Source organism: Mustela putorius, unplaced genomic scaffold (genome assembly GCF_011764305.1).
Source record: "Mustela putorius furo isolate JIRA1106 unplaced genomic scaffold, ASM1176430v1.1 tig00000196_pilon_pilon_pilon, whole genome shotgun sequence".
In the NCBI taxonomy this organism is placed as follows: domain Eukaryota; kingdom Metazoa; phylum Chordata; class Mammalia; order Carnivora; family Mustelidae; genus Mustela; species Mustela putorius.
In genome coordinates this window covers 11,273,661-11,301,478 of record NW_025421310.1, presented here as the reverse complement: position 1 = coordinate 11,301,478, position 27,818 = coordinate 11,273,661, and the positions used below count along the sequence as shown (strand labels likewise).

General features: G+C 53.4%; 2 protein-coding genes and 1 long non-coding RNA gene across 9 annotated transcripts; 1 reads left to right on the top strand and 2 right to left on the bottom strand.

The window, feature by feature from the left end:
* Positions 1-591: 591 nt before the first annotated feature.
* On the bottom strand, positions 592-10,935 carry BCAT2 (branched chain amino acid transaminase 2). Of its 3 annotated transcripts, none has more exons than XM_045077061.1 (11): positions 10,788-10,935; positions 7,045-7,119; positions 6,482-6,685; positions 4,236-4,346; positions 4,023-4,142; positions 3,766-3,929; positions 2,617-2,759; positions 2,356-2,441; positions 1,979-2,119; positions 1,829-1,903; positions 592-1,023 (listed from the first exon to the last, which is right to left on the bottom strand). In XM_045077061.1, the coding sequence occupies exons 1-11, from the start codon at positions 10,809-10,811 to the stop codon at positions 985-987; spliced, it is 1,182 nt and encodes a 393-aa protein (XP_044932996.1). In that variant the 5' UTR covers positions 10,812-10,935; the 3' UTR covers positions 592-984. The 3 variants fall into 3 exon arrangements, with proteins under 3 accessions (XP_044932996.1, XP_044932998.1, XP_044932997.1); XM_045077062.1 differs by lacking the exon at positions 592-1,023 and adding an exon at positions 1,038-1,357; XM_045077063.1 differs by lacking the exons at positions 6,482-6,685; positions 7,045-7,119 and having other exon boundaries at positions 10,788-10,931.
* LOC106007320 lies at positions 7,389-19,234 on the top strand. Of its 4 annotated transcripts, XR_006605813.1 has the most exons (5): positions 7,389-7,494; positions 8,305-8,437; positions 11,132-11,246; positions 18,332-18,468; positions 18,851-19,234. It is a non-coding gene; the product is annotated as an uncharacterized LOC106007320 (long non-coding RNA). The 4 variants fall into 4 exon arrangements; XR_006605812.1 differs by lacking the exon at positions 18,332-18,468 and having other exon boundaries at positions 7,395-7,494; XR_006605811.1 differs by lacking the exon at positions 18,851-19,234 and having other exon boundaries at positions 7,395-7,494; positions 18,332-18,844.
* Positions 12,985-27,701, bottom strand: HSD17B14 (hydroxysteroid 17-beta dehydrogenase 14). 2 transcript variants are annotated; one of them, XM_004767381.3, is made up of 9 exons: positions 27,371-27,701; positions 26,838-26,876; positions 26,597-26,679; positions 26,056-26,122; positions 23,112-23,203; positions 13,851-13,955; positions 13,616-13,683; positions 13,428-13,524; positions 12,985-13,325 (listed from the first exon to the last, which is right to left on the bottom strand). In XM_004767381.3, exons 1-9 carry the CDS (start codon positions 27,456-27,458, stop codon positions 13,152-13,154), a joined length of 813 nt encoding a protein of 270 aa, XP_004767438.1. In that variant the 5' UTR covers positions 27,459-27,701; the 3' UTR covers positions 12,985-13,151. The 2 variants fall into 2 exon arrangements, with proteins under 2 accessions (XP_004767438.1, XP_004767439.1); XM_004767382.3 differs by lacking the exons at positions 26,056-26,122; positions 26,597-26,679.
* Between the last annotated feature and the right edge of the window lie 117 nt (positions 27,702-27,818).

The following is a 27,818-nucleotide window of genomic DNA, read 5'->3' as shown; positions in this document are numbered from 1 at the left end:
AGCCGGCTAGGTAGGGCAAGGGTCCGGGCAGGAGAAGACAAGAACTGGGTTGAAGCGGGGCTGAGAGGACACAGAGGAGGAGACAGGGCAGAGCTGGGCACAGGAGGACTGGGGTTTTTTGTTTGCTTTTGTTTTTAGATTTTATTTATTTGAAAGACAGAGATACAGCGAGTGGGAACACAAGCAGGGGGAGTGGGAGATGGCGAAGCAGGCTTCCTGCCAAGCAGGGAGCTGGCTCGGGGTCGATCCCAGGACCCCAGGATCATGACCTGAGCCAAAGGCAGAGAAGCTTAACGACTGAGCCACCCAGGTGCCCCAGAGGACAGGACTTGAGTGTGATGGACTTTGGGGAGAAAGGGGTACAGCCCGGAGGGATCTGGCCTAGTGACTGGATGTCCAGTGGGGCTTTCCCAAAGATGGGAAAGTAGAGGAGGCAAGAGGCTCGACTCAGGGTGTGAGGAGGTGCGAAAATCTCCCACATCAGACAACCCGCCAGGTCACTGGGTCTTTGAAAAAAAAGAAGGCCCAGGACAAGGATTGCCTGTGAAAACCCTAGAGCATCTGAGTTGCATCATTGGAGAAAACAGTTAATGGCTTGTTCTTTGGCATTTATTTCAAAATTGCAGCAAAAGGGAAAAAAATCAACAGCAGCACCGGGAGATCCGGTCTGAGAACGGAGAGATGCGAGTTGGGTCGGGTCAAAGTGTATCCTTGACCCCACAACACGGAGCAGCGGGGAGCCCAAATCCCCCAAGATCTGAGAGGCGGGGCTGGGGCCTAGACGCCTGGGTCTGACCCTTATGGCTTTGGGAGTGTCAAGACCATGTGGGGGCGCCAGAGACCCAGGCGTCCCGGCAGCCTCCGGCCTTTTATTTCATATTGCACTTCAGGTGAGTCATTGGTAGGGAGGGGAGGACCCGTGGAGGACTAGATGCCGCGGAGGTGGGGGTGGATCCGGGAAGAGGTAGGGCTAAGTCTCTAGCGTCACACTGGCAGCATCCAGTCGTGGGCTCCTGCTCCGTACTGAGGGACAACAGAAGCGAGGTGTCAGAGGAAAGTCACACTGCAATTTCCAGAAAGCCCGGCGGCGTCCCAGGCTAAATGGTTGCGGATGTGCGCCCCGGGACCTCATGGGAAATGTAGTCCACTTCCCGCAAGCGGTAGGGAAGGGGAACCGTGGCCGAGTGGGCGCAGAGGCTTAAGGGAGATGGAGTTCTGCAAAGAGTTACTGGAAGGCCTGAAAGGCTTTCGGTGGAAAAGGAGTCGTTTTCGGCTGAGATGTCCCGGAGAGTGAGGAGAGGTGTTGTTCTAAGTCCCGATGCGCAGGACATTAGAGAACCTCACAGGAAAGGCAGTTCTAGGTCGAATGGCAGGAAAGGAGTCCACAGGTTCTCATGAAAGATACCTCGGCCGAGATGTATGGAAACACCTCCGGAGGCTTATGAGAGGTAATACTCCTGGGCCACAGAGGGGCACGAGGGTCCAGGGACTTGCGGAAGGAAATTTCTCAGGCCAAAGGGAAAGCCCAGGGCTCTACGGGCTCCCCGCGGAGCTTCCGGCCCGAACTCCCACGGGTCCCTGGGAAGGGGTCCCCACCGCAAGGACACCCATGAGCCACAGGGGCGGAGGGAAGGGGATTTCTCGAGTCACCATTTAGAGGTTCCCAGGAAAGGTAGAGTGACTCGGTCTGGGGCCCAGAGGCCCACGGCAGGGGCCTATTGGCTCTTAGGACTGCGGGGCAGGAGGGCTCCCAGTCCAAAGGCTCCTGGGACGGCAACTTCCCGGGGAGCAAACCCATCCAGCCCACGTCCTAGCCGGTGCATCTCACCTGGATCGCCTTCAGCTCCTTCAGGAAGCGGAGGATAAGCTCAGGCCCGTTTTCCATGGTGGGAATGTGCAAATGCTGGAGAAGACCATGCCGTGAGGACCGGGAACCCCCTCTTCTTCCCTCCCGTTTCCGAAGGCAGCCCCACCTCACCTTGCCTTGGTACAAGATTTGGTTCACAGGGCAGACCTGGCAAGCGGTGCCAGAGCCAAAGACTTCCCGGACCCGCCTCTCCTCCAGCGCCCGAGACAACTCCTTCATGGTGATCTTCCGCTCTGCCACCCGGAACTCACCCTGCCGGGCGATTCCCGTGAGCCCAGGACCAGCCCCCACCGCAGAGCCCTGCCTTGTCCTCCCAGGGCACGGGGACAAAGACACCCGAGGAGACAGACACCCAGAGAGAAGCAGGAGTAGAGACGTGCTGATGGGATGTCACAGCCCCCTCTGGAGCCTCCTGAAGTTCTGCGCCCGCCCCCCGCCCCGCCCCCGGCAGTAGCCCATCATTCCAGCCAAGGACACGGCGCCCTCACCCAGGTCCTAGCCAGGTCCAGCAGACTCTGTCTGACGACTCCGGGCAAGATGACACCGTCCAGTGGGGGGGTCACCAGTTCCAGCACTGGGGCAAGTTCAAGGGCTGGAGGGTTACCTCATGCCCTCGGGCATACCCGCCCATCTTCTTAGAGACCACCCAAACCCACCCCCCACCCCACCCCCATCCCCCACAGCCGGCTAGGAGTTATGATAGACCCACTTCCGGGGGGGGGGGAGGGGGATGTCACGGAAGGGCTCACCCCCATCCTCGTGGGTCCAGTAGATGAAGATGTTCATGGTGCCCACCTCGGTGAGCTGGTGGTCAGGCCCATAGAGCCAGAGCACCTGTTCACAGCCCCTCTTTTTCGCCTCCTGCTGCACCAACACGGTGGGCCCGTAATTCCTGGCAGAGAGCAGCGTGATTGACCAGGAACGGCTCCTCCCTCAGACTCACTTGAGGGCTCACTCCCCATCACAGTGAGCAGTGCCCCAGCCATTTCCATCACAGCGCCCGGGGCTCTGGGTACTGGGGCGCCCTCTAGCCTGGGAGCCCCTGGAAGGCAGGGCCCACACCTGATTCATCTGTGTCCCCAGCTTTGCTGGGCACAGGGTCTGGCCCTGGGAGCCTCACAAGGGAGGTGTGTGGAAAGGACCCGTATGAATCTCCCAGCTGGGGCCACACTTGGTATCCCCTACACACCGTCACTCCACCTCCTGCCTGGATCACCTGGGGGGGTACCCTCCCTGCCCTGCTGAGCCAAGGTTCCTGGCTTTCCACAGGAAGCCCCCACAGAGCATGGTGGTCACTGGAGGACCAGGGAACTAGGAGAGCTGCGTGTTGGGGTTGGGAGGGCGGGGTGCTGGCCGAGCCTCCATGCTCAGGGGAGACACCGATGAGCTAAGAATAAACTTCATTTCTGAAGGCTTCCCGGGTGACCAATCAGGGTTTCTCCACTGACTTTTATGCTCCCCCGGCCAAATTCTGAGCCAATGTGTCCATAGCACTTAGTACAGCCTCCCCTGGCACCCCCACCACAGTGCCAACAGCATCCCATTCCCAAGGGCAAGCAGAGCTGTCCCCAGCCACGTGAAACAAGACAGGAAGGGCAACTGACATCCAAAGACACAGATCCAGGGGCGCCTGGGTGGCTCAGTGGGTTAAAGCCTCTGCCTTAGGCTCAGGTCATGATCCCAGGGTCCTGAGATTGAGCAGGGAGCCTGCTTCCCTTCCTCTCTCTGCCTATCTGTGATCTCTGGCTGTCAAATAAATAAAATCTTAAAAAAAAAAAAAAAAAAAAGACACAGATCCACACCTGAAGCACGACAGCCAGTGTCTCGGATGTCTAGCATCCCGGACAAGTAGGGGGATATGGAGGGTTGGGGGAGGGACTGCTGCAGGGACTACTTACCCCCCCAGCTTGTAGTCACCCACCCCACCTGTCCAGGCCCGGATGAAGGTTGGGTCGGCCAGGAGGGAGACAGGATCCACGGCGTCTCCGGGGAAGTATGCGCCCACGGGGCAGAGTATGACAAACAGGAGCGCTTGCGAGGAGCGGGTGACGCCGAGGGAGGGCTGCGGTGGGCGGAAGGTGGCATCAGGGACCCAGGAGTCCAGGCCCCCAAACCCAACCCCCTCTCGCCCCCCAAGTCAGGGAGTCCAGCCCACCTCGTTTCCAATGAGCACAGGCCGGATGTAGAGGCTGGTATCCTTGCCCTCAGGGACCCAGTCCTTGTCCACTTCCACCAGCCGGCGGATACACTCGAGCAACTCGACCTTATCAAAACCCTGGATAGGATTCCCACGAGTCAGCCCCCTCCCCCACCCTTACCCCCCCACCTCCCCCAACCTGCTTCCCTGGAGCCAGCCAGGGCCCCTCACCGGCAGGCAGAGGCGCAGGGCCGAGCGCAGCATCCGGTCCATGTTGAGCCAGGGGCGGAAGAGGCGCACGCGCTTGTCGCTGCCTTTGAACGCCTTCATGCCCTCGAAGAGCTGCGGGGACGGGCGGGTGGGGGACGGAGCTCAAACCCCACCTCAGGGAACCCCTGAGCCACATGGAGAGATCCCGAAACAGCGTCTGATACGCAAAGACTGAGACACAGATGCAGAGACAGACTGGAAGAGAGATCACCCGCTGAGCTCAGAGAGAAAGAGGAGAAGGCAGAGACAGAGAGGGACAGAGAGAGACCAGAAGACAGGAGACACACTCCCAGAGATGCAGAGGGATCACCCTGCTTAAATCCCTTCCGTGTTACTGGTCCGATTTCTCCGGAACAGCGAGCGATGGCATGCAAGTTCTGTTTTTTGTTTTTGTTTTTTTCCTTTTAAATACTTTTATTTATTTATTTATTTAAAAAATTTTATTTATTTATTTGACAGACAGAAATCACAAGTAGTCAGAGAGGCAGGCAGGGGGGGGGGGAGCAGGCTTCCCGCTGAGCAGAAAGCCTGTGCCAGGGTCTTGATCCCAGGACTCTGACTCCGAAGGCAGAGGCTTTAACCCACTGAGCCACCCAGGTACCCCTGCAAATTCTGTTTTTAAAGAATCTGGGGCATCTGGGTGACTCAGCCAGTTAGGCGTCTGCCTTCAACTCAGGTCATGATCCCAGGGTCCTGGGAAAAAGCCCTACCTCTGGCTCCTTGCTCAATGGGGAGCCTGCTTCTCTCTCTGCCTACGGCTCCCCCTGCTTGTGCTCTCTTTCTTGCTGACAAATAAATAAAAATCTTTAAAATAAAAAAAAATTAAAGATTCCTTGCATTCTTGAGAAGCACTGAAGTTGCTATGGGTGAAATACAGAAAAGTCCAGGGTTTGCTTCAAAATCTTAGAGAAAGGTGGGGCACGAAGATGGGAGTCCAGATGGGGACCTGCAGGTGCTCGCTGATGAAGCAGGGTGGTGGTGGGGGGCTTATATATCATTCTATTTTTATGTTTGAAATTTCCCATAATAAAAACTTTAAAAAAAATTTTTAAAGTCCTCTCTACAGCCTTTGTGGGGTTCCAACTGATGACTCCCGAGATCAAGAGTCACATTTTCCACTGCCTGAGGCAGCCAGGTGCCCCAAAACATTTGTAAAGGTAAAAACAACAACAACAACAATTAAAAAATCCCACGAAGTTGATCTGCACCCCCAGCCTGTTGTTGACCTTGGCTTTGGAGGCCTCACAGGATCTGGTCCCTCTTATCTCAGCCTCCTGAGCTGACACTGCAAACCGGTTACAAGGGCTGAAACATGTTCATCCAAATTCTTGTCAGCACGGAAGCTGCCTCAGGAAGACTCTGCTTCTAGCCATAGCTTTGAGTCGTCACCTGAATGCCTCCTAGATATCTTCCCTCAAAGGCCCCTCAGCCAGTTCGGGAAAGCCGATCTCCAGAGGAGTCCCCACAGGGGGACAGCCCCATGGCCTAGCTGGTCACCTTGCCCACACCTCTGGGCGCCATGCTTGGCCCTCCATTCCCTGATCTTGTCCAGCCTGCCAGACCCTTCCTTCTGTCCCTCCCCCGGCTGTGGCTCCAGCTCTCCCCTCCAACCCATCCTCCCATCAGCCTAAGGGGGGGTCACTACAGCCAGAGCTGACCTGCTCCATGCCTCATCAGAGCCCTCCATGGCTCCCAGCGCCCTAAAGGGGGCTGCCCTCCTGACAAGGTGCCAGCCCTCTGCCCCTCTGAGGTCCCTGATGACATCCTCAGCCTCCCCTATCGCATTCAACCCCCCAATTCCCTGAAACACCGGGCTCTCCTTTGTACTGTGTCTTTGTACTGGTGGCTCCCTGTCCCACTGACACCCTATGCTTTCTTTGCTGAAAGAGACCCTACCACCTTTCAAGTTAGAGGTGGGATTGGTGCCTGCTCTGGCTCCCACAATGCCTCAGCGGCCTCCCTCAGGGCACAACTGCCTGGGGCTATAACCCGAACATGGGGTTTTCGAGGAGAAGAACTGGGTCTGCTCTTCTTGGGGACCCCGGCATCCCACTGCAAGGGGCCTGGAACACAAGAGACCTCAGGGAACATATCTTGAGCAAGAAGAAACACACGAAGTGCGCACGCCCAGGAAAAAATAGACTCAGCGAGAGACACAGCAAGGAGGAAGAGATGCAGAGAGACGGGGAGGGAGGCTGGGGCCATGCCTGCATCGAGTAGTGGAGGCCAGAGCAGGCGGGGTGCAGCATGAGTTTCTGGAAGGGCTGGATACGGGGCTGGCCCCAGCCCTTCTCCTCCTTCCATTCTACCACCAGCATGTGGTCAGTGAATATCTTCCCAAACACCAGGGGCTTGCTGGGGTCAGGCTTCTGGTGAGGCTCCTGCGTCATTTCCAGCTGCAGGTCTGCAGCCTGAGAAAAGACGGGGACCCAAGCATCCTGAAATCCGGTCGCAACTTCAAATTGAAAAACTACAACTCCCATGAACCTCTGGGGCTAAGAGCCAAAGACAAAAAAGACCTGTAGCCCCAGAGGTTTCTGGGACATACCCTATCTCATCTCTCCCACAGCCTTACAGCGGACTAGTAGGACCCCATTGCCAAACACCTTCACCTTTGGACCCTGGACCCTTTTGGAGATGCCCAAATCCAGCTGCCCACCCCTTCCTCAAACCTAAGAGTCCTGAACCCCCACCCCCTCCCCCACTCAGGCCCAGCAGTCCTGGCCCTAGTCCCATCTTGAGATCCAAAAGTACATTCCCCTCCATTCACCTTGAAGTTAGATGAGGCATATCTTCTGGGGCCACACAGAAGCCAAGAGGCAGGGAGGAGTTTTCGGGCCCAAATCTGGGGATGGGGACAAAAGTAAGAAAAGCAGTGAGGCCAGGAAAGGTAGAGAAAGCAGGGGACCCTGGTGCACCTGCACTTTGCCACCATACACTTGGGAGGCCCATCTGCCCTGATCTGTCCAAGGCCCAGTGCATTCTAGATGGACCACGTGTTCCTGGACAAGTCCACTCCCCTTTCTCTTTGTGGGAGAAAGTCTGAAGGAGGCCAAGCCCCCTCCCTGTCCTCACAAGGACAATCCCCAGCAAGGGCTGAATCAGCTCCCATTGCCTCCCAGCCAGGGCAAAGTCAAACACAGGCACCTCCCACCCCTGGGAACTTTGGCCCCAGCCCTGAGATCAGCTCAGACAGAAGACAGCGAGGCACAGTGCACAGGTAAGTGAAGGCCTACCCCGGGGACCCAAATCCTGATAAGAATTAGAAAAGTGAGGAATGTAGAGGCCATATTTCCCCTGAACCCAGAAGCTGGGCCCCTGTCCCCCTCTTCCCTCAGACCTAGGAGTCCAGACCTCTGACCTCATCCTCCCTCAGACCCAGGAACCCAGGCCCCAGCCCTTCTTTCCTAAGACTCAGGAGATCAGTCCCCGGTCCCACCTTTCTCAGACCCAGGAGTCCAGGCCCCCAGCCCCCTCGTCCCTCAGACCCTGCTGTCCAGACCTCTGGCCTCCTCCTCCCTCAGACCCAGGAGTCCAGGCCTCTGACCTCGTCCTCAGACCCAGGAACCCAGGCCCCCAGCCCCCTCGTCCCTCAGACTCAGGAGATCAGTCCCCGGTCCCACCTTTCTCAGACCCAGGAGTCCAGGCCCCCAGCCCCCTCGTCCCTCAGACCCTGCTGTCCAGACCTCTGGCCTCCTCCTCCCTCAGACCCAGGAGTCCAGGCCCCCAGCCCCTTCTGTCTCAGATCCAGGAGTCCAAGTCCTTATTCTTTCAGGATATTAGACCAACTGGGCTCAGATTACCTAAGCTCCCAGCCCCATACCTTGGACACCAGTAACTCCCAATTCCCTTCAGATCCCAGGGCTGAGAGGCAGCCCCATGGACCTGGGGTGTGATCCTAGTCATTAACAAAGACCCTGCTCAGAAACATCTGTGGCCTGCCTGAGACAAACAAGGGAGAGCCAGTCTGTCTGTCCATGAGAGTGGCCTCTCCCCAGTATTCTTTGACCTCACAACACCTCTTTCCCAGCCCGGCAGGAAAGCAGCTGGGTCCTGAGGCTGGTGCAGACAGAACAGCCGAGCCATTTCCTGCCCTGTGAGCTGGGCGAGCAGACACCAGTCAGCGAGAACCAACATGAATGGCAGCGGTCACCGGTCAGTAGGTGAGTCATGGGCCGATGCGGTCTGTGGAGCGTGAAGTCTGAGGTGTGGTTCCCCATAGTGCAGGGCCCAAGGGCTTCTGGGCGGATGAGAGTGTGGGTCCGCGGCATGGCCTCTAGGTGGCGCCGTGTAGCACACACAACTCTGGCAGTGAGACCCAGAGCACAGAGAAAGGATAGACACCCAGGGCAGACAGCCAGTATCTGGGCAGGAGAGCAACGCTCAGGAAAAGCCAGAATGGGGGAAAAGAAAAAGGGGCGGGGGGAGAGAAAAGCAAGAATGAGAAAACAAATAGACATAGAAATAGAAAACACAACCGAGGCGGGTGCGTAGCTGGCTCAGTTGGAAGAGCAGGTGAGTCTTGATCTCAGGGTCCTGAGTTCGAGCCCCGGGTTGGGTGGAGGGATTACTTAAAAATAAAATTAAAAAAAAAAAAAAAAAAAAAGGAAACAAAACTGAGAACAGAAATCAAGAACACAAGATGCCAAAGCAGATATGATCATAAAGAGAAACTGATACAAGAGACAGATTAGGAGACAAACTCAGGTTAAGTCAAGTCTGGAGAAATCTAGACAAATGCCAAGGGTGAGATACAGAGAGGCTGAGGGAGGAGAAAGTAAATAGACAAAGACCAGCCTTCAGGCGAGAGCACAAAGTGAAAGGAGACCCAGAGAAAGGAGGAAAGACAAAGAGACAGAGCGATGCCAACACCTGGAAAGAAACTAACTCAGGGATGCTTAGAGACAGAGTATATCCAAGAGATAGAGAAGGGAGAGGCAGAAAAACACACCCACGGGGCAGAGAGAAAGAGCCAGGCAGTGCCCATGTTGACAATCAGCAATGGCCACCACGCACTTGGGAGGTCCCCCTGGCCATCAAGACCCTCTTGCCCTGGAAGAAGCTGACTTTATCCTTCCAGGACATTTCTGTAGGGGTGTGGGGGGGGGGAGTCTCACCTCAGCTCAGGGAAGGGGCTCTACCATCTGACACCCCATGCCATGGGATTGGGTCCAGGGGATGGTAAACCGGCTACTGGGACAAAGAGTGTGAAAAGATTGGGCGGAATTAAAAAAAAAAAAATGGGCTGAATTAAAAAACAGGGAAGGGGAGAGGGAAGGGGACAGGCACAAAGTAGGGCTCTGCAACGTGATGGAACCTCCTGGGGTCTCATTACAGCCTAGGACTGTCCCCAGCACAATCCAGGGGTGTCCTCTCAACAGGGATGTGACCATCAGAGCCCAGCACTGTCTTTGCATAGCTCAGCACTGCCCTTCATGCTTCAGGACTGTGCCCCCATCACAGCCCAGGAAGGGTCCCCCTGGTAATGCAGTGCTATCCTTTGTCTCAGCCGGGGAATGTCCCTATTACAGCTCCAAACAGTCCCAGTCAAAGCCCCAAACTGTCCTCATCATGGCCCAGGACCGATCCCATCACAAGTAGATCTGTCCCATGATAACCCAGGACTCTCCCATCGCAGACCAAGACTGCCTCACAGCAGCTGAAGACTCCACCAAACTGCCAGGGACTCTCCCACCGCCGCCCCGGAGTGGCACCATCAGAGCCCAGATGGTCCCAGGGATAGCCCAGCGTCAGTCACCCCAAAACTCAGAACAGTAACAATGGGCCCTGCTCTCGTTCAAGCTAGGGCAGGAGTCCCGGGGCGGGGCAGGAGCGGAACAGGACGCGAACACCCCTTTTCCTAGTGGGATGGTGCCGCCGGGCACGGCTGTACAGATCCCTTCTGCGAGCTGTTAGCGTTTCCTTCCTCGCGGAGAAACTGTGCTGTAAAACCCCACTCTCCGAAACTCTGCGGGTCGACCTCTTCGGGGTCAGAAGGGACCGGGAGGACCCATCTCTGGGACAGCGGGAAGCTGGAACGCTGATGCGCAGCTCTGGAGGAGAGCTTGCAGGGACAGTCCGCATACATCTTAACTTCTTGTTCAAGAGAACCGGGCCGTGGGTCCAACTCCCAGTCCGGACCTGAGATCCGCGCCTTCATCCCACCCCAGAAGTTCGGGGCGTCTTACCCCGGCGCCCCCACAGGCTGGCGGTTACCCCCTCCTTAACCCCCACCGGCCCCAGCCTGTCCCATTACTGAACCCTCTTCCGTGTTTCCCTCGCACCTCCCGCTGGTGGCCCCGTCCCACCAACTACCTCCCTCCACCTCCCTCGCCCTTAAAGCCTCGTGCTCCTCTCCAAAAGACCCCCTCCTTCTCGGCGCTCCGCAGCGGAACCCGAGCGCCGGGGGCGCGAAGCCGGACGGGGCCGGGAGCTAGTGGTCCACCCGGAAGTGGGCCTCCCCCGCCTCCCCACCTCCTCTCCCGTTTTCCCGGTCCCGGGCCGCGAACCCACCTGTCCCAGTGCGGCTGCGGCCATGGTCGGTGCGGCGGGTAACTGTGCCCGCCCGGGGCGCGGCCCGGGAGAAAGACGTTCCGGCCCCGCCCCGCTCACGCCCCCTCCCGCTGGAGGGCTGCTTGCCCTACGCGGCAGGCGGGTCAGGCCGCCCCAATTATAGGGCGCGGATGGGGTGCTGGGTCCTGCCAGAGGGCGCATGCGCTGGAATCAGCGGGGCTAGGGGAGTAGGTGGACATGCACCCTCCTCTCAAGCTCCCACCCAGATTCTGTCCCCGCCACACGATCGCTGTGCAAGACAGTGCATGAAGTTTTTTTTGTTTGTTTTAAATGCATTTTAATAGGTACTGTCACGGAACCCTAACGAGGATAAGCAGCCTGAGGTAAGAGCTAAAAGACCAAGAACTGGAAAGTCTGCGTGTCTCCATCCCTTGGTGATAAGGCAGAGAGTGCTTTGCTGTAAGTGTTGTGGCGGGCGCATATAGCATGCGAATGAAAAGGAAAGGGACCCTGGAAGAAGGCCTCTGAAAAGGGTGGCACATAGGGATGGATGAAGGGGTCGCAGTCAGCCCCCCAGTTGGAATATAGTTTTTCCTTCCAAGGAGAAAATGTATGCGTATTCTTTATAACTTTTTAAGAGATCCAACACACATGGGGCAGCTGGGTGCCTCAGTCCGTTAGGCGTCAGACTCTTAGTTTCCACTCATGTCATGATCTCAAGGTCCTGAGATCGAGTCCCACACAGCGCAGAGTCAGCTTGTGATTCTCTGCTTTTCCCTCTCCTCCCCCCTCTGCCTCTCTTCCACGCTCACATATTCATTCTCTCTAGAATGAATAAATACCTGAAATAAATAGGGATGCCTGGGTGGCTCAATCGGTTAAGGCTCCCGCTTTTGATTTCAGCTCAGGTCATGCTATCGGGATCAAAAGATAGAAGCCAGGCCGTCGCTGGCTCTTTGCTCAGCGCAGAATCCGCTTGTCTCTCTCCCTCTCCCTCCCCACCATAAGTAAATAAATATCATTTTTAGAAAAGATACAACACACATGGTTCCAGTCCCATCAGTGAGACCAGAAAAATTTTAACCCACCAACGCATGAGTGAGCCTCTAAGGACAGCCCCTAGAGCCCCTAGGGTAGGATTAGCTGGTTATGCCTCCTTGTGAGTGTCTCCCCAGTGACAGAACCCCCAGGGGCAGAGTTGCTAATTACAGCTCATCAGGATCCTTCTAATCCCTAGCAATTCAAACCTGCATCAGTGCCCCCTATACCGAACTCCTCGGTCACTGTGGCCCCAAAACCTCCTGAGGTCAGGATTCCCCCAACTCCTGCATCCGGATTACAAGAACCAAAATCTTGTTCCTGTTGGGTCCTCAAACTCCGATTCCTGGGCCACTGTGCCTGCATAATTCTACTCTGGGATATTCTGCCCCGAATTCTGTCCCCGGGTCACTGTCACCCAGCCCTAACACCCCACAGGCCTCGGCAAATTGCCAGCCTTCCCGCACAAAGTCTCACCAAGTTTGGTTTCCTATGCCCCAGTCTCCCTCTCGCACAACCTGGCCTGGAGCCCGAGGGGGCGTGGTAGCCACGACCGCACCCACCCCCGCCGCAGCCAATCAGCGGTTGCCGCACACCCTCTGAAGCGGCCAATCCGCAGCAGTCATACGGCCCCACCCCCCACCCCCCCACTGGGGAGATTCAACCCAAACTGGGCCCCGCGCCCCTGAGGGAATCCAGGGTACGTTCCTTCCCTAACTGGGGAGTCCACGCCCCATGTTTCCTCCTCCCACAAACCCAGGAGTCCAGGATCCCAGCCCCTCCTCCCTCTGACCAAAGGACTCTCAACCCTTGCTGCTGCTTCCCACAGAACTTCTGGAACCCGCCACCCTCCTATTCCACAGCCAGCGAGCTCAAAACTCCATTCCCTTAAGGACCTAGAATAACGAGGAGGCCCTTTTGTTTCACCTCCACTATTATCTCCTAATAGGGTTTAATTTTTTCTTCCCTGCGGGCCTTTGTATTAGCTAGGGTAAAGCCGACCGGCAATACCTCCCCAGGAGCCTGCTGCAAGGCCTGCCGGGAGTTGTAGTCCCTCAGGTCGAGGCTACGCGTGGGAACACCTGGGACTGGGAGCGCAGACGCCGTCCTTGAGTGGCAGAACTCGAGGATGGAAATAATTGTCGTGATACCCTCCTTCTCCTGGCTGCAAACTGGTTTTATGGGAATTCGCGGGGTGGTTTGGCACATTGGTAAGTGGAGTTAATGTCTAGAGTTGGGGTCTGTAGATGGTAGAAGCTGAAATCTGGGATACTGAGTTTGGGGTGGGAGTCCTAATCAGGAAGGCCCGCGTGGAAATTTAGGAAATCAGGAAGGGATGGTGGGGGGCTCCACGGGGGTGCCCGGAATGGCCTTGCGCCCATACCCCAGCTCTGCACCCCCAGTCACAAACAGCTCAATCCCGGTGCAGAAATTGGCTTCCGAGGCCAGGAACACGGCAGCGGCCGCCACGTCGGCTGGCTGGCCCATGCGGCCCAGGGGCTGGGGAGAGACCGGAGGCAAAGGAGAACACGTGAAGCACCTGGTCTGGCTGCCTTGCCCTAAGCCACTCCCAAAGCACCTGGACGGGGCACCCACCCCTACCTGGGCCAGGGTGCCCTCTAGGATTGTGGCGGCAGGGTCAGGCGTGAAGGCTGCCAGCTCCTCCCACAGTGGGGTCCAGATGTTTCCTGGAGAAATGCTGAGGAAGGGAGAAGAGGGGGTCAGGGATGGGTGCCACCAGCGTGGCCTCTGGGGCTCACTTCCAGCCCCCCCCAGCTAGAGCTGCTCACCAGTTGACCCGGACGCCATATTGACTCTCATCCAGGGCCAAGGCTTTGGTCATGGCTGTTACTGCCCCCTGCAGAAGATGATTTGGAAGCAAAGTTCAGTTCAGGGAAGAGAAGGTTCCTCCTGTTCTCTCCTCCAGCAGCGGGTGTCAAGTTGGGGCATGAGAACAGAGTAGTCATGCCTCGGGGCTGAGGTAACTGGAGGGCCCAGCAGGGAGTGAAGGAAGGGGCAGGGTACCTTTGTGGCCACATAAGGAACCGCCTGGACCTGGCCAATGGCCCCCACCAGACTGGAGATGTTGATAACGTTCCCCCGGCTCTTCCGCAGGTGGGGTAGGGCAAGCTGGGGAGACAGAAGGCAACGTCAGCCACGCGGCCCCTTGGTTCCACCAGCCACACCAAAACACATCCTGATGCTTGCTTGGGTCAATGGCCATTGCCCTGGCACGCTCACTAGCGGATCGCAGTGCCTAGTGGGGACAGCATTCTAGAACTCCAGAGAGGGCCTTCACCGGTTTGCCCCAGGGTCTCCGGGTCTGGTTAAGGAGTCCCTCCATGTCTGGAAGGCATTTTTCTCCATGTCTCCTCTCCTACCTCCCTCCCTCCCCTTTGTGTCCCTCACCCTCTCCCCGACCTCCCTCCCCACCCCAGCCCGGCCTGCCCCCCTTTCTCTAGGTCTCTGTCTCCCCCCTCTAGGTCTTTGTATGTTACTCTAACTCGTGTCCAGATCAAGACAGGAAAATGCAAGATGGCTGTATATTTTGCAAAAATGGGAGGAAGCTCTTTTATCCATAAGGGGAAGATAGTCTCTCTGAACTTTAGGGAGAACTCTGTGGTCAGAACGTAATGTGGGAGACCTTCAGGAAATGCACCCATTTTTACCAGCTTCTCCCCTGCAACTCTCTGGCTCTCCAGAGGTCCCTAAACTAATTCTTCCTCCCTCTCCTCCCTTCCTCTGTCTCTCAGCTCTTTCACTACTCATGACCTTGAATAAATTCAAATCCTATCCTTCCCCTCACTTTCTTTTGACAGCTGAGCTGGCCGGTCAAGACCTGTTCCTGCCACTAAATATTAATGAATGCAAGCAGGCTCCCCTGGGGGTTTCCAGAGTGGGAATTGAAATTCCCTCCCTCTCTGGGTCACCCCACCAGCAATTTTAAACTTTCTCTGCTCCCTTCAAAAACAGCCTTCACCTTTTCTGAGGACCATGTCTTCAAACATACCCTGCGTGTCCCAACCTCAGGGCCTTTGCATTTGTGGTTTCCTCCGTCTGGAGTACTTTTGCTCTGATACACATGGGACTCATTCCTAGAGTGACCAGTCACTCATCTGCCCAGCACCGAAGGGTTCCTGGGGACATGGGATATTCAGTTCACTTTCATGGCTCACCTGGGACAATCCTGGGTAAACCGAGATCCTCAACAATTCCAAATCTCATTCAGATGTCACATTCTCAATGAGGCCAACCCTGACCATCCTATTTATTAATTTAAAGATTTATTTATTTGAGAGAGAGAGAGAGAGCGCACAGAGGGAGAAGCAGACTCCCTGCTGAGCGGAGAGTTGGATGCGGGGCTCCATCCCTGCAACCTGAGATCCTGACCTGAGCTGAAGGCAGACGCGTTTAACTGACTGAGCCACCCAGGTGCCCCTGAATTTATCTATTATGTGCCTGGCCCTGTTGTCAGCTCTTCACACAGATTAGTTCATTTAATCCTCAGGACAATCCTAGAAGGGATGTCCATAGCTCCTTTTTCCAGGTGAGGAGACTGAACAGGTGACCGAGGCTCTGAGGGTCATGTGACAACTGTCAGAGCCAGTATTTCCACCCACAGTGAGCAGAGACCAAAACCCACAACCACAAAAAGAATTTCTGACAATCTAAGTCTTACGAACTTTAAGATAGGGGCGCCTGGGTGGCTCAGTGGGTTAAAAGCATCTGCTTTCAGCTCAGGTCATGATCCCAGGGTCCTGGGATCGAGTCCCACATCGGGCTCTCTGCTCAGCAGGAAGCCTGCTTCCTTCTCTCTCTCTCTCTCTGCCTGCTTGTGATCTGTGTCTGTCAAATAAATAAATAAAATCTTAAAAAAAAAAAAGAACTTTAAGATAATATGAGCACGAGTGCCATCATTATGTAGGCACTAGGGGGGTTGACTCCTCCAACCTCTCCCCGGGGACTGACTCCCTCCCATCGCCCCCCCATTCCTTTCTTTCCTCCCCCTTATTGACCTTGGAACCGTCCTCCCTCAGCCTGGGCCTTGCGCCTCCCCTCCTCCAGGTACTGCCCCTGCCTTTTCTTTCCTTTTTTTCTTTTTTTTAAAGATTTTATTTATTTTTTGACAGAGAGAGACACACATTGAGAAAGGGAACAGAAGCAGGGGGAGTGGGAGAGGGAGAAGCAGGGAGCCTGATGCAGGGCTCGATCCCAGGATGCTGGGGTCATGACCTGAGTCGAAGGCAGATGCTTAATGACTGAGCCACCCAGACACCCCTGCCTTTTCTTTCCTAAACCTTCTTCTTGCCCAGCCTTATAACTCCCTCCCCATCCCCACCCTGCAACCGTGAGGTCCCTAAGGACCGCACAGGTTGCATGATATGGGTCATTCGCCACCCTTCTCCTAGCACTGGGCACACAGCTAGCACTGAATAAATATTTGTCCCACACTCCCTGCGGTCCTTTTCTCAACCCTCCCACACACGTTCTTTGGCTCATAGCCCAAACCCCACCTCCAAGGTCACCTAGCACCTCCTCAGAGTAGCCACATCAAGGATGCACTGGAATCTTACTGGCCTGCCCTTCCCTTCTCGCCCTCCCTCCCTTCGGACGCCTGACTGTCCCAGGGAGCCTGCAGCCTTGCTCTGGCCTGACTCCATTTCTCCTAAATGTTGGGGTTCCTGGGTCTGCTTCTCCCTGAGATCTGCCAGGGGAGCCCCTGCTTTGCTGGTTTCCCATCAGTGTATGCTAAGTCTCCCTTAGAACCACCTTCTGGAGCTCCCCTGCCACCTTTGGGTCCCTCCATCTCTGAAGTCTCCAGGACAAAACTCACTCCGTTGTCTCCTCCTAGAATCTGCCTTTCTTCCTGATTTCCAGCCTCAGACCTGGGGTCTACTCACATCCAGCTTATCAAGCCAGAGAGGTGAGAGCCTTCTGGAGCCTCCCTCTCCCTAAGTTCTCAAATGATCCCTCATCAAGCCCTGGCCATTGTGCCTTCTAAGGATCTAAGGACCTCCAGAATCTCTACAATTGTCTCCCCCTCATTCATTCAACAAACATTAACGGAACACCTCGTATGTGCCTGGTACTGTGGTACATCAACAGGGATACCACAGGAAACAAGACCAAAACTTCTGTCCTCACAGAGCCCAAGATCTGGGGAGGAAGCAGCAATAAACAAATAAAAGAGTATAATGGAATGTGCTAGAGTGTGGTCAGGGAAAGTAGAGCAAGATGAGGGGAATGGGAGTGTTGGGCTGGGTGCAGCTGCAAACCCAGATATGAACTGTGGGGAGGTCTTGAAGAAGCCTGGACCTGGGCCAGGCAGAAGGAAAAGCATGTGCAAAGCCTTGAGGCAGGACAGAGCTGGTGCGCTGGCACAAGGTCACAGTGGTGGGAGGAGAGATCAGAGGAGGAACCAGGGCCAGACGATATGAGGCTGTGAAGGCCACCTCTTTTTACTTGCACAAATGCCAGTCTCCTAATACTGGTTTTCCCACTGCCACACTCTGTCTTCTGATTTGTTCTGCAGACAAGAGCCAGAGTGATTTTTTTTTTTTTAAAGTAATCTCTACCCCTGACATGGGGCTCGAACTCATGACCCTGGGATCAAGAATCGGGTGCCCTACTGACTGAGACAGCCAGGCGCGCCCCTTGAGTGATCTCTTAATATTAATGATCTGTTAGCATTTTTTTTATTAAAGCTTTTTTTTTAAGATTTTATTTATTTGACACAGAGAGAGAGAGATTACAAGGAGGCAGAGAGGCAGGCAGAGAGAGAGGCGGAAGCAGGCTCCCTGCCCAGCAGAGAGCCCGATGCAGGGCTCGATCCCAGGACCCCGAGATCATGACCTGAGCCGAAGGCAGAGGATTAACCCACTGAGCCACCCAGGCGCCCCTCTGTTAGCATTTTTTATTTTTTTTTTATTTTATTTATTTATTTATTTATTTATTTATTTATAAAGATTTTATTTATTTATTTGACAGAGAGAAATCACAAGTAGATGGAGAGGCAGGCAGAGAGAGAGAGGGAAGCAGGCTCTCCGCTGAGCAGAGAGCCCGATGCGGGACTCGATCCCAGGACTCTGAGATCATGACCTGAGCCGAAGGCAGCGGCTTAACCCACTGAGCCACCCAGGCGCCCGTGTTAGCATTTTTTAAAAGATTTTATTTATTTATTTATTTTGAAAGAAAGAGAGCAAAAGAGAGAGGGTATGCATGCATGTGTGGTGGAACTCCACACCTAGTGCGGAGCCCAGCAGGGGCTTCGACCTCATGACTGTGAGATCATGACCGGAGCCAAACCAAGAGTCAGAAGCTCAACCAACTGAGCAACCCAGGCGCCCCACAATCTGTTAGTATTGATGGTATCACATCGCTTCCTTGCTCAAATACCTTCCACGGCTCCCTATTGCACTTGAGAGGAAGACCAGACACTTCAGCATGGCCCTCGGGTCCCCATATGATCTGCTCCCCCAACGTCTTCCTCACCCCTTGGCTTGCAGGACTCAGCCTCTCCACAGTGCCCAGCCTTCTGTGGCCTCTGTGGCTCTCGAAGGCCAGGCCTTCGCATCAGCTGTTCCCTCTGCTAGGAACACTTGGACCTCAGTTGTAGCCACATCAAGGACCCCTTTGGACTATGGTACGTCTGGATCTCCTCCCCTCTTCTCCCAGCCTGGAGAGTCAACCCCCACCACCTTACCCCACTCTCTAGTCAATGCTATTCATTTTTCACTTACACTGGGAAGGCCACCCTGAAATTACTTAAAAATAAAATTTGGGCGCCTGGGTACTCAGTCAGTTGCGCATCTGCCTTGGGCTCAGGTCATGATCCCGGGGTCCTGGGATGGTGTGCTGCATCGGGCTCCCTCTCCCCCTGCTCCCTCTCTCTCCTAAATAAATAAATAAAATCTTTTTTAAAAAAAAGAATTCTAATAATCTGAATAAGAACTCTGGATTACCCAAGACCACGGTGTCAATGTTAATCTTACTGTGACTGCATGAGAGAATGTTCTTGTTTTTAGGAAATATTCCCCAGATTTGGGGGGGGTGAATGGACATCAGACACCTTAGGAGACATGAATGGACGCCTGCAATTTACCGTCAAACCAAGAGGCAGAAAAATAAAGCAAACAGAGTACAATATGAGCAACGAGGAGTCTGGGTATACAGGCGTTCTCTGTACTATTCTGACAAGATTATATGAGTCTTAAACTATGTCAATAACTATAAGTAAACATTTAAATTATTGGTAGTATTTGTGAAGTTCCTACTGATGAAATTATAGGATGTCTCGGTAGGAGGTGGCAGAAGGCAATGGATAAAACAATTTAATAAAACGCTTCTAATTGCTAAGCTAGAGGCGTGGATGGGAGATGAGCCTCTTTTATTCTTTTTTTTTTTTTTTTTTTTAGAGATTTTATTTATTTAACAGACAGAAATCAGAGGTAGGCAGAGAGGCAGGCAGAGAGAGAGGAGGAAGCAGGCTCCCTGCGGAGCAGAGAGCCCGATGTGGGGCTCGATCCCAGGACCCTGGGATCACGACCTGAGCCGAAGGCAGAGGCTTTAACCCACTGAGCCACCCAGGCGCCCCAAGCCTCTCTTATTCTTAAAACACATCTGGGTGATTACAATCCCCAGGACATTTGCACAGTCTTTTTTTTGGTAAATGAAACACTCTTTGGCCTAGTTCTCCACTTCCCTTCCTCCCACTCAGGATTCAGCTTAAAGCTCACCTTTTCCCTTCTACTTCTGCCAAGTTTCATCTGCCCCATGTATATTTCTGTGAGCTTGACCTGAGTGGGGTAGATTACTGGAAACAGAATGGGGCAAAGTTCACGAGAAGCCATAAGAATGTGCAGATAGTAAACTGTGCCAGGCATGTTCTAAGGGCTTTATGGGTATTTTATCCTCACACAATTCTCAGGAACAACCCAGTGAATGAGATGCCATGATAAGCTTCATTTCTCACAGGAGAAAACCGAGGTGTATCAAATAAATAAACAAAATCTTAAAAAATTTTTTTTTGAATTCCCATGTCTTTTTTATTTTTTTAATTTTTTAAAAAAGATTTTATTTATTTATTTGACAGAGAGAGATCACAAGGACACAGAGAGAGAGGGGGAAGCAGGCTCCCCGCTGAGCAGAGAGCCTGATACAGGGCTTAATCCAGGACCCTGAGATCATGATCTAAGCCGAAGGCAGAGGCTTAACCCACTGAGCCACCCAGGTGCCCCTCGTATGTCTTTTTTAAATAAAGATTTTATTTATTTGACAGAAAGAGACATAGCGAGAGAAGGAACACAAACAGGGGGGTGGGAGAGGGAGAAGCAGCCTTCTAGCCAACCAGGGAACCCAATATGGGGTTCGATCCCAGCCTGGGATCATGACCTGAGCTGAAGGCAGAGGCTTAATGACTGACAACCCAGGCGCCCTAACAAATAAAATCTTTTAAGAAAAATAAAAAATAAATACTGGGCACTGAAAGATTATATAATAATTACGTATATAATATTTAATTAGATATATACCCTCTTTGTGGGCTGTGGTATATGTCTTACCATATACAGGTGAACACAAGTGAGGGCTAGGAGTGAGCGTTCATGGGTTGAACAAGGGCACCCAAATGCCCAGAAACATTTCACCTGGAACTCTGGTGTGACCTCAAAAACAGTGCCTGAGGGCCGCCTGGGTGGCTCAGAGGATTAAAGCCTCTGCCTTTGGCTCAGGTCATGATCTCTGGGTCCTGGGATCGAGCCCCGCATCGGGCTCTCTGCTGGGCGGGGAGCCTGCTTCCCCCTCTCTCTCTGCCTGCCTCTCTGCCTACTTGTGATCTGTCAAATAAATAAATAAAATCTGAAAACAAAACAGTGCCTGAGCTTCCTCACACTGGTGACCACATTCCACCCAGGCCCGCCCACTCCTGGGGCTCCTCCCTTCTCTGTCTACAATGTCTTTTCCGATCTACCCTAGCTTCAGGCTGGTGAACCCCCAACTGATGACTCCAGGCATCTCCCGTCACCCCAGACCCAAGAATCGCAAGGGGACGTGGGCTAAGCACCCCACCCCCACCCAAAGGGTATCCCGGTGGCAATGGATGGCAACTCAGTTGCTGGCAGTAGGGGCGGGAGACCAATAAACCAAAACCTCCACTCTGTTCTTTCTCGAGTCCACTCCCCCACGTCTAGTCTACAGGGAAATCCCAACGATTCTACCTTCAAAATGGATCGGGAACCAGAACGCTTCCCTACCAATCCACAGCCACTGGCCTGGTTGGATTCAAATCACCTCCTGCCTGGACCACTCGGGGGCCACTGCCTCCGCCCTCACCCCCACCTGTTCCGAAGACAGCCTTCAGCCGAGGTAGGGCTCTGATTCCCACTAATGGCCACTCACTCCGTGGGCTTTAGGTTCAAGTGCCAAAGTACTGTGTGGTGGATAAAGCCAGATAGGCTCTAGGCCCTTTCGTCATCGTTATGCTCTCACCTTCTCCCCTCTCTCCCTTGCCCTGCTTCAGTCGTGCTGGCCTCTCGCTGTTCCTCCTCCGCTTGGAGCAATCCCACCCCAGGGCCTTTGCACAGGCTGTTCTCTGCTGGATCACTCAGGCTCACCCATATCCTTGACTCAAGGATACCTACACCTAACTCAGTCAGTTAAGTGGCTGCCTTTGGCTCAGGTCATGACCCCAGAGTCCTGGGAATGAGCCCCACATTGGACCCCCCTGCTCAGCGAGGAGCCTGGTTCTCCCTCTCCCTCTGCCTGCTGCTCTGCCTACTTGTGCTCTCTCAAATAAATAAATAAATAAATAAAACCCTTTTAAAAAAATGATAAAAATAAAAATAAAATACTCCAGCAAAAAAGAAAGAAAAAGAACAGTAAAGGAAAGCAAAGTAAGGAAAACAGTAAGAGGTCCATGGGAAGAATGACAGAATGTTGCTAACGGTTGCTGGGTGATAGGTGTGTGGAATTCAGTCCACAATCTCTCTGCTTTGGGGTATGCTTGCAAAATGTCAAAATAAGGGGCACCTGGGTGACTCAGTGGGTTAAGTGTCTACCTTTGGCTCAGGTCATGATCTCAGGGTCCTGGGATCAAAGCCCCTCATCGGGCTCTCTGCTCAACGGGGAGCCTGCTTCCTCCTCTCTCACTTTCTGCCTGCCTCTCTGCCTACTTGTGGTCTCTGTCTGTCAAATAAATAAATAAAATCTTTAAAAAAAATGTCAAAATAAAAAGTTTCGTAGGGGCGCCTTGATGGCTGAGTTGGTTCAGTGTTCCACTCAGTCTCATCTCAGGCAGGTCAGGGTTGTGAGTTCAAGCCTCACACTGGGCTCCACACGGAGCAAGGAGCCCACTTTAAAAAAAAAAAAAAAAGAAAGAAAGAAAGAAAGAAAAGGGGGCGCCTGGGTGGCTCAGTGGGTTAAGCGTCTGCCTTCGGCTCTGGTCGTGATCTTGGGGTCCTGGGATTGAGTCCCACCTCGGGCTCCCTGTTCAGTGGGAAGCCTGCTCCCCCCTCCCCCTCTGCCTGTCTCTCTGCCTACTTGTGATCACTCTCTCTCTCTGTCAAATAAATAAATAAAATCTTAAAAAAAAAAAGTTTTCTAAAAGAGTCTTTACACTTACCCATCACCCTTCTGGCCAGCATTTATCACTCCCTGACATTATATTCTATTTACTTGCTCACTGCCTGTCCCCCACTACCAGTCTGTTGGCTGCTCAGGAACAAGGATGTTTGTCCTCTGCTGGGTGCACACGGCGGGTACTTAGCAAATAATTGTTGAATGAATTAAAATGTGCTCTGATGAAAATAAGCAAGCTGTTACAGAGAACAGATATGCACGTGCATGCACACTGGTGCTAGAGAAGCAAGTATGCTTGGGAAGGAGAGGCCCTTAACCAGGAGACCTTTATGGGATTCAGAGGGCAAGATGGGGGAGGTAAAAAAGCTCTTCGTTCTTCAGAGCTCTTCACAGGGTGGCAAAGCTGTTAATACCTATCACGGATCCCCTGCCCCAACACTTCGCCCCTGTTCCTAATATCCCCCAACACTACCAGCATAGCACTCTGGAATGTTCTGGAAGGTTCCTAAGGGGACTGGGCCAAGTAGCCACACAATTAAGCTTTGGCTGGATGTAGGGATTTGCCCCCACCTACTTGCTGCAAAGAACAGAGTGCTTTTGGAGTCAGGTCAAACCAAGGCAGAGGAAAACTTCTGCTCCGAGAAAAAATGCATCTGAGAATCTCACCATCAGGAGGCCCCCTGGCCTGGCAGCCAGGGCTGCGATCCTCACCTTGGTCAAGGTGTATGTCCCCAGCAGGTTCAGCTCCAGCAGCTGCCTGAAGCCCTGGGCAGAGGTCTCCTCGGGCCACTGCGGAGGTGGGTCTGAGGGTGGGGGACAGAGAGGTGGAGAGAATGAGGGAGTGACACAGAGAACAGGGAATAAATAGAGATATGGCAAGGAAGGGGCACCAGCGGAGGACAGGGGACAGACAAGAGGGTCAGGGATCCTGAAAAGGAAGGGAGGTTGCATAACAGTGAATTAAAAAGCCGCCTCCAGCCAGAGGGCCTGGGTTCCGATATGAGCCCCTGCCACTTCCTGGCTGTGTGACTCTGGGCAAGTCACTTTGCCTCTCTGTGCCTCAGCCTCTCTATCTACAGAAGGAGGATGACACTTTGCTCTCAGGCTTAGAAGTTTCCCAAATCTGGGGTCACCTGAGTGACCCAGTGGGTACAGCACTTGATCCTAGGTCTTGATCTCAGAGTTGTGAGTTCAAGCCCTATGTTGGGCATGGAGTCTACTTTAAAAAAAAAAAAAAGGAAATTTCCCAAGTCAGCACACCTGGCTGTATGGGTCAGTGGAACAAGTGGCTCTTGACCTCGGGGTTATAAGTTCAAGCCCCCACGTTGGATGTAGAGATTACTTAAAAATAAAATCTTATACTCTATGTTGGCTAACTGAATTTAAATTAAAAAGATAAAAAATAAAGTCTTAAAAGGATTTTCTTTTCATGAGTCCATATGTGTGCCTGACACTTAGTCCCATAACGTATTTGTAAAATAAATAGGAGGAATTGTGGGGAGGGGTTAGGGTTAGAGAGACAGAAAAATCAATGTTCAGAAGAAAAGGATCTGGGAAGATAGAAGACAAGGGGAGGAAGAAAACAAGACGGCAGCCAGAAAGTTGAGGGAATCTTGGATTGTTCTTTCCCAGGGACCCAGAGCTTGTGTCCTGGCTTGCTCAGGGAGCTGTTCAAACATCTTCAGAGAATCCGCCCTGGATCCTCTGTTGAAAACAGCCCCTGCCATTTTCTAGACCCTAATCTTTTTATTTATTTATTTATTTATTTATTTGGTTTTTGGAAGTAAGCTCTATGCCCAACGTGGGGCTCAAAATCACAACCCCGAGTTCAAGAGTCGCAGCCTCCCCTGACTGAGCCAGCCAGGCAGGCTGACTTTGTTTTTATTCATAGCCTTTATCACCACCGGACATACTCGTATATACAGCCAATCCTGTTATTCAAGGCATTACGCTCTATAAAATTCCAATGACAATGAATGAGTGATCATTCATCCACTGCTCCCAAGGGAAATAGGACCTATTATGTAATAAGATGTAAATATTATGGACCAAACGTGTCCCCCGCACCCCCCAAATTCATATACTGAAATCCTAACCTTCGATGTGATGGCACTTGGAGGGGAGGTCTACAGGGGGATTTTCAAGTCCCAAGGATGGACCCCCTTAGAAAACAAACCCAAGAGATCCCCTTGTCCTTTCCACCCTGTGAGGATACAGCAAGAAGCAGGCCCTCCCCAGACACGAATCTGCTGACCTCTCCTCTTCCCAGCCTCCAAAGCTGTGAGAGATCGACCTTTGTTGTTTAAGCCCTCCCGATCTGTGGCACTTCTGTTCTAGAACCCCTAAGACACTATATATTTGTCTGTATGTAGACACCGTATATACATAAACTTAATAGATATTTGCAAATCAGATTAGAGCCTTAAATCCTCAAAACAACTCCTACCAGGACACTCTATTTATTTATTTTGCAAACAAGGAAACAAGGATCAGAAGTGTTAAGCCATTAGCTGGAGGCTACCAGAGTTGGGATGCTAAATCACCCAGACGACCCCAGGGCAGGTCCATCCTCTCAGACTAGCAGGCAGGGGTAGGCCTGGTCTGGGAACAGGTGCTTCGGGCAACTAGGCCTTTTCTCACCACTCCCCATGCAAATCTGCAAATCCCTGGGAAGCAGTGAGGACTGAGGCTAGTGTTACAAAAAAAAAAAATTTGTGTGTGTGAGTTGGTGATTTCATGAATACGGAAACCACAAATGGGGAAACATAACTGTATCCTTTCTTGCCTATTTCCTTCCTCGAGTGTGTGAATCCCAAGAAAGCAAGAATGTTTTTGTCTGTTTCATTCACTGCCTACTCCGCCATCCCCAGGAAAGTACTTGGGACATAGTAAGCGCTCAGTAAATATCTCTTGAATGTACACAGAGAGAAAGGATGGACTAGTATTCGCCATCTTTTTCACCTTTACAGCAATTTAAAGTGGAAAATGCAGCCCAGAGAGGTTGAGCCACTTGCTTAAAGTTGCCCAGCCAATAAGCAGGGGGAGGGTAATAGAAGAGGGTGTCTCTTTGATCACCGCTTTGCTGTATGACCTCAGTATGAACAGTTCACCTCTCTGAGCCCTGGTATACCAGCAGGAGAGATTCTTAGGAAGGGTAGTCATTAACCTGATGGCATTCTCCCTTCCAAGTCACCACACTAAGACCCATAAACTTTCATGCATAAGGATAACTTCATAGTCATCAGCAACGAGAAGGGCCATCCATGTCACTGCATGGATAAGCTAATTGAGACCACAAGATTTCTGGAAGCTGTTTGCCCAAGATGGTTCTGGTAATTACGAGGCTGAGTAGTTCACCTCATTCAATGCTCACAACAACTCTGCAATGATGATGATCGTTACCACCATTCCCATTCTAGAAATATAGGAACTGAAGCATGGAGAGGAGAGGGCACGGGTCTGGAGGCACCCGGCAGGGACGGAACAGAGCCAGGACGTAAGCCCAGGAGCTGGGGAATCCCAAAGCTATACTGTCCCATCCAAAGGGAGAGAGAAGGGGATGGGGAAGATGAAGGGGAAACTGAGATGGGGGGAGGAAGAGATGGGAAGCCGGGTTGACAGCAGCGGAGAATGGCCTGTGGGCCTCACAACTCACGGTAGCCAGCGTTGTTGACCACACAATCCAAGCGGCCAAAACGGCGGACGGTCTCAGAAATGAGGGTCTGGGGACAAAGATGTCTTGTAAGTGAGCAGTGCCGGGCACCCAGCCTGGACTCCCAAAAGCAAGGTGGGGAGCGGGAAGCTGGATCACAGCTGAGAGGGGACTCCCCCAAATCACCAAGCATGGCAGGAGAAGAGGAGACAGGAAGCCAGGGCTGCCAGAGACCAGAGGGCGGGTTATATTCACACAGCAGAGAGCTCAGCGGGGTGGGGGACAGAGGGCACATATCAGAGAGACATTGACTGAAGGGAAGGGTTAGACACCCAGAGGCAGGAGAGGAAAACTCTTCCGGAAGGAGGTCCACTGTGAGGAGTTTTTTTGTCGAAGACTCTGTGACAGGCATGACAAAAACCCTGAAGTAGGGAGAGATAAAGAAGAACTTTCCCAGGAGACCCAGAACCTGGCCAGCAGGGAAAGCTTGGAAATGAGGCTGAGCCTAAACCTTTGGGATGAGACAGGGATGAAAATAGCTCACCCTCACATCTTCCTCCCGAGTCACATCACAGAGGAGAAAGACAGTTCCAGCAAGCTCCTGCTCCAGGGCCCGGCCCCCTGACTCTGCAGGGAGGAAAGGGCTGGAGGCCTGGATGCCTGGGTCTGAGGGAGGAGGGGGCTGGGGGCCAGGACTCTTGGGTCTGAGGGAAGAGGGGCTAGGGGTTTGGACTCCTGGGTCTGAGGAAGGAGGGGGTTGGGGGTGAGGACTGAGGGACACTCACCATCTTTGTCACAGAATACTACTTGGGCTCCGCTCTGCACTGAGAATGGAAGAAAAGATTAGCACCCCCTGCACAGACTCTGGCAAAGGCCTCTGCTGCCCTCTTGTGGCCACCTGGAATGGGGGCCCATCTTCCCGAACGTTCCCCTCGTGACCCCAAAGTCTCATGATGATCCTCTAGAGCAAAGGGCAGAAAACTTGACACATATTCTCCCTGGCCACTCCAGGTGCCTGCTGGGGTTCCTGAGTCCCCCATCCTTGGTTCCAGAATAAACCCCAAACCCGCAAGCGCCATTCCCCAACCACCCACCTTGTAGGTATAATAACTGAGACCCAGAGAAAGGGAATAACCATTTCTGGAGACCCGCCAAAAGCTCAGGCCCCAGGGTTATACTGCCTACCCCTTCATTAGCATCTCAAAATGGGTTTTAATAAGAACGTTGGCTCCAGCACTGAAGATCCCACGCCCACTAGTTCCCAGGGTCCCTCGTCTGCTAGGCTTCACTATTCCTGAGCAGCCAGACCCCTACTCACCGAAGGCTCTCACGATCCCGGCTCCGATGCCGCGCCCGCCCCCTGTCACAACCACCACCTTCCCGGCATAACGCGTTCCCGTTGCCATTCTGCTTCTGTCTGTCTTTCCTGTCGCTCTTCTGTGCTTCTTCCCACCTCCAAAGTCGGGTGAGGCCGTGGAGCAGAACCATTAAATAGGGGCTGGTCCACGAAGCCCGGCCCTTGGTGGGGGCGTTGCCAGGAAGGCCCCAAGCCTGGCAGCTTGGCCCCGGCCCCCTCCGCCCTCAGACCCAGGAGTCCGGCTCCGCCCCCATCCCCTCCTTCCTCAAAGTCAGGATTTACGGCGTCCAGCCCCCTCCTCCCTCAGACCCAGGAATCCAGGCCCCAGCTCTCCAGGTCAGACCTACAGGTTCCAGACCCTCAGGACGCAGGAGTCCACAACTCTAGCTCTGCCCCGAAAAGACCCCGC

What these genes read in the sequence shown, in the direction of transcription:
- HSD17B14 (XM_004767381.3), bottom strand. Translation starts at nt 27,458, where the DNA reads ATGGCAACGGGAACGCGTTATGCCGGGAAGGTGGTGGTTGTGACAGGG. An exon ending in AGTATTCTGTGACAAAGATG is followed by an intron (nt 26,680 to 26,837) that starts GTGAGTGTCCCT and finishes TCCTCCCTGCAG; the next exon opens with AGTCAGGGGGCCGGGCCCTG. An exon ending in CTCGGGAGGAAGATGTGAGG is followed by an intron (nt 26,123 to 26,596) that starts GTGAGCTATTTT and finishes CTTTGTCCCCAG; the next exon opens with ACCCTCATTTCTGAGACCGT.
- BCAT2 (XM_045077061.1), bottom strand. Translation starts at nt 10,811, where the DNA reads ATGGCCGCAGCCGCACTGGGACAG. An exon ending in TGGACCTGGCTAGGACCTGG is followed by an intron (nt 2,120 to 2,355) that starts GTGAGGGCGCCG and finishes ATCGCCCGGCAG; the next exon opens with GGTGAGTTCCGGGTGGCAGA. An exon ending in AGGAGCTGAAGGCGATCCAG is followed by an intron (nt 1,024 to 1,828) that starts GTGAGATGCACC and finishes GTTGTCCCTCAG; the next exon opens with TACGGAGCAGGAGCCCACGA.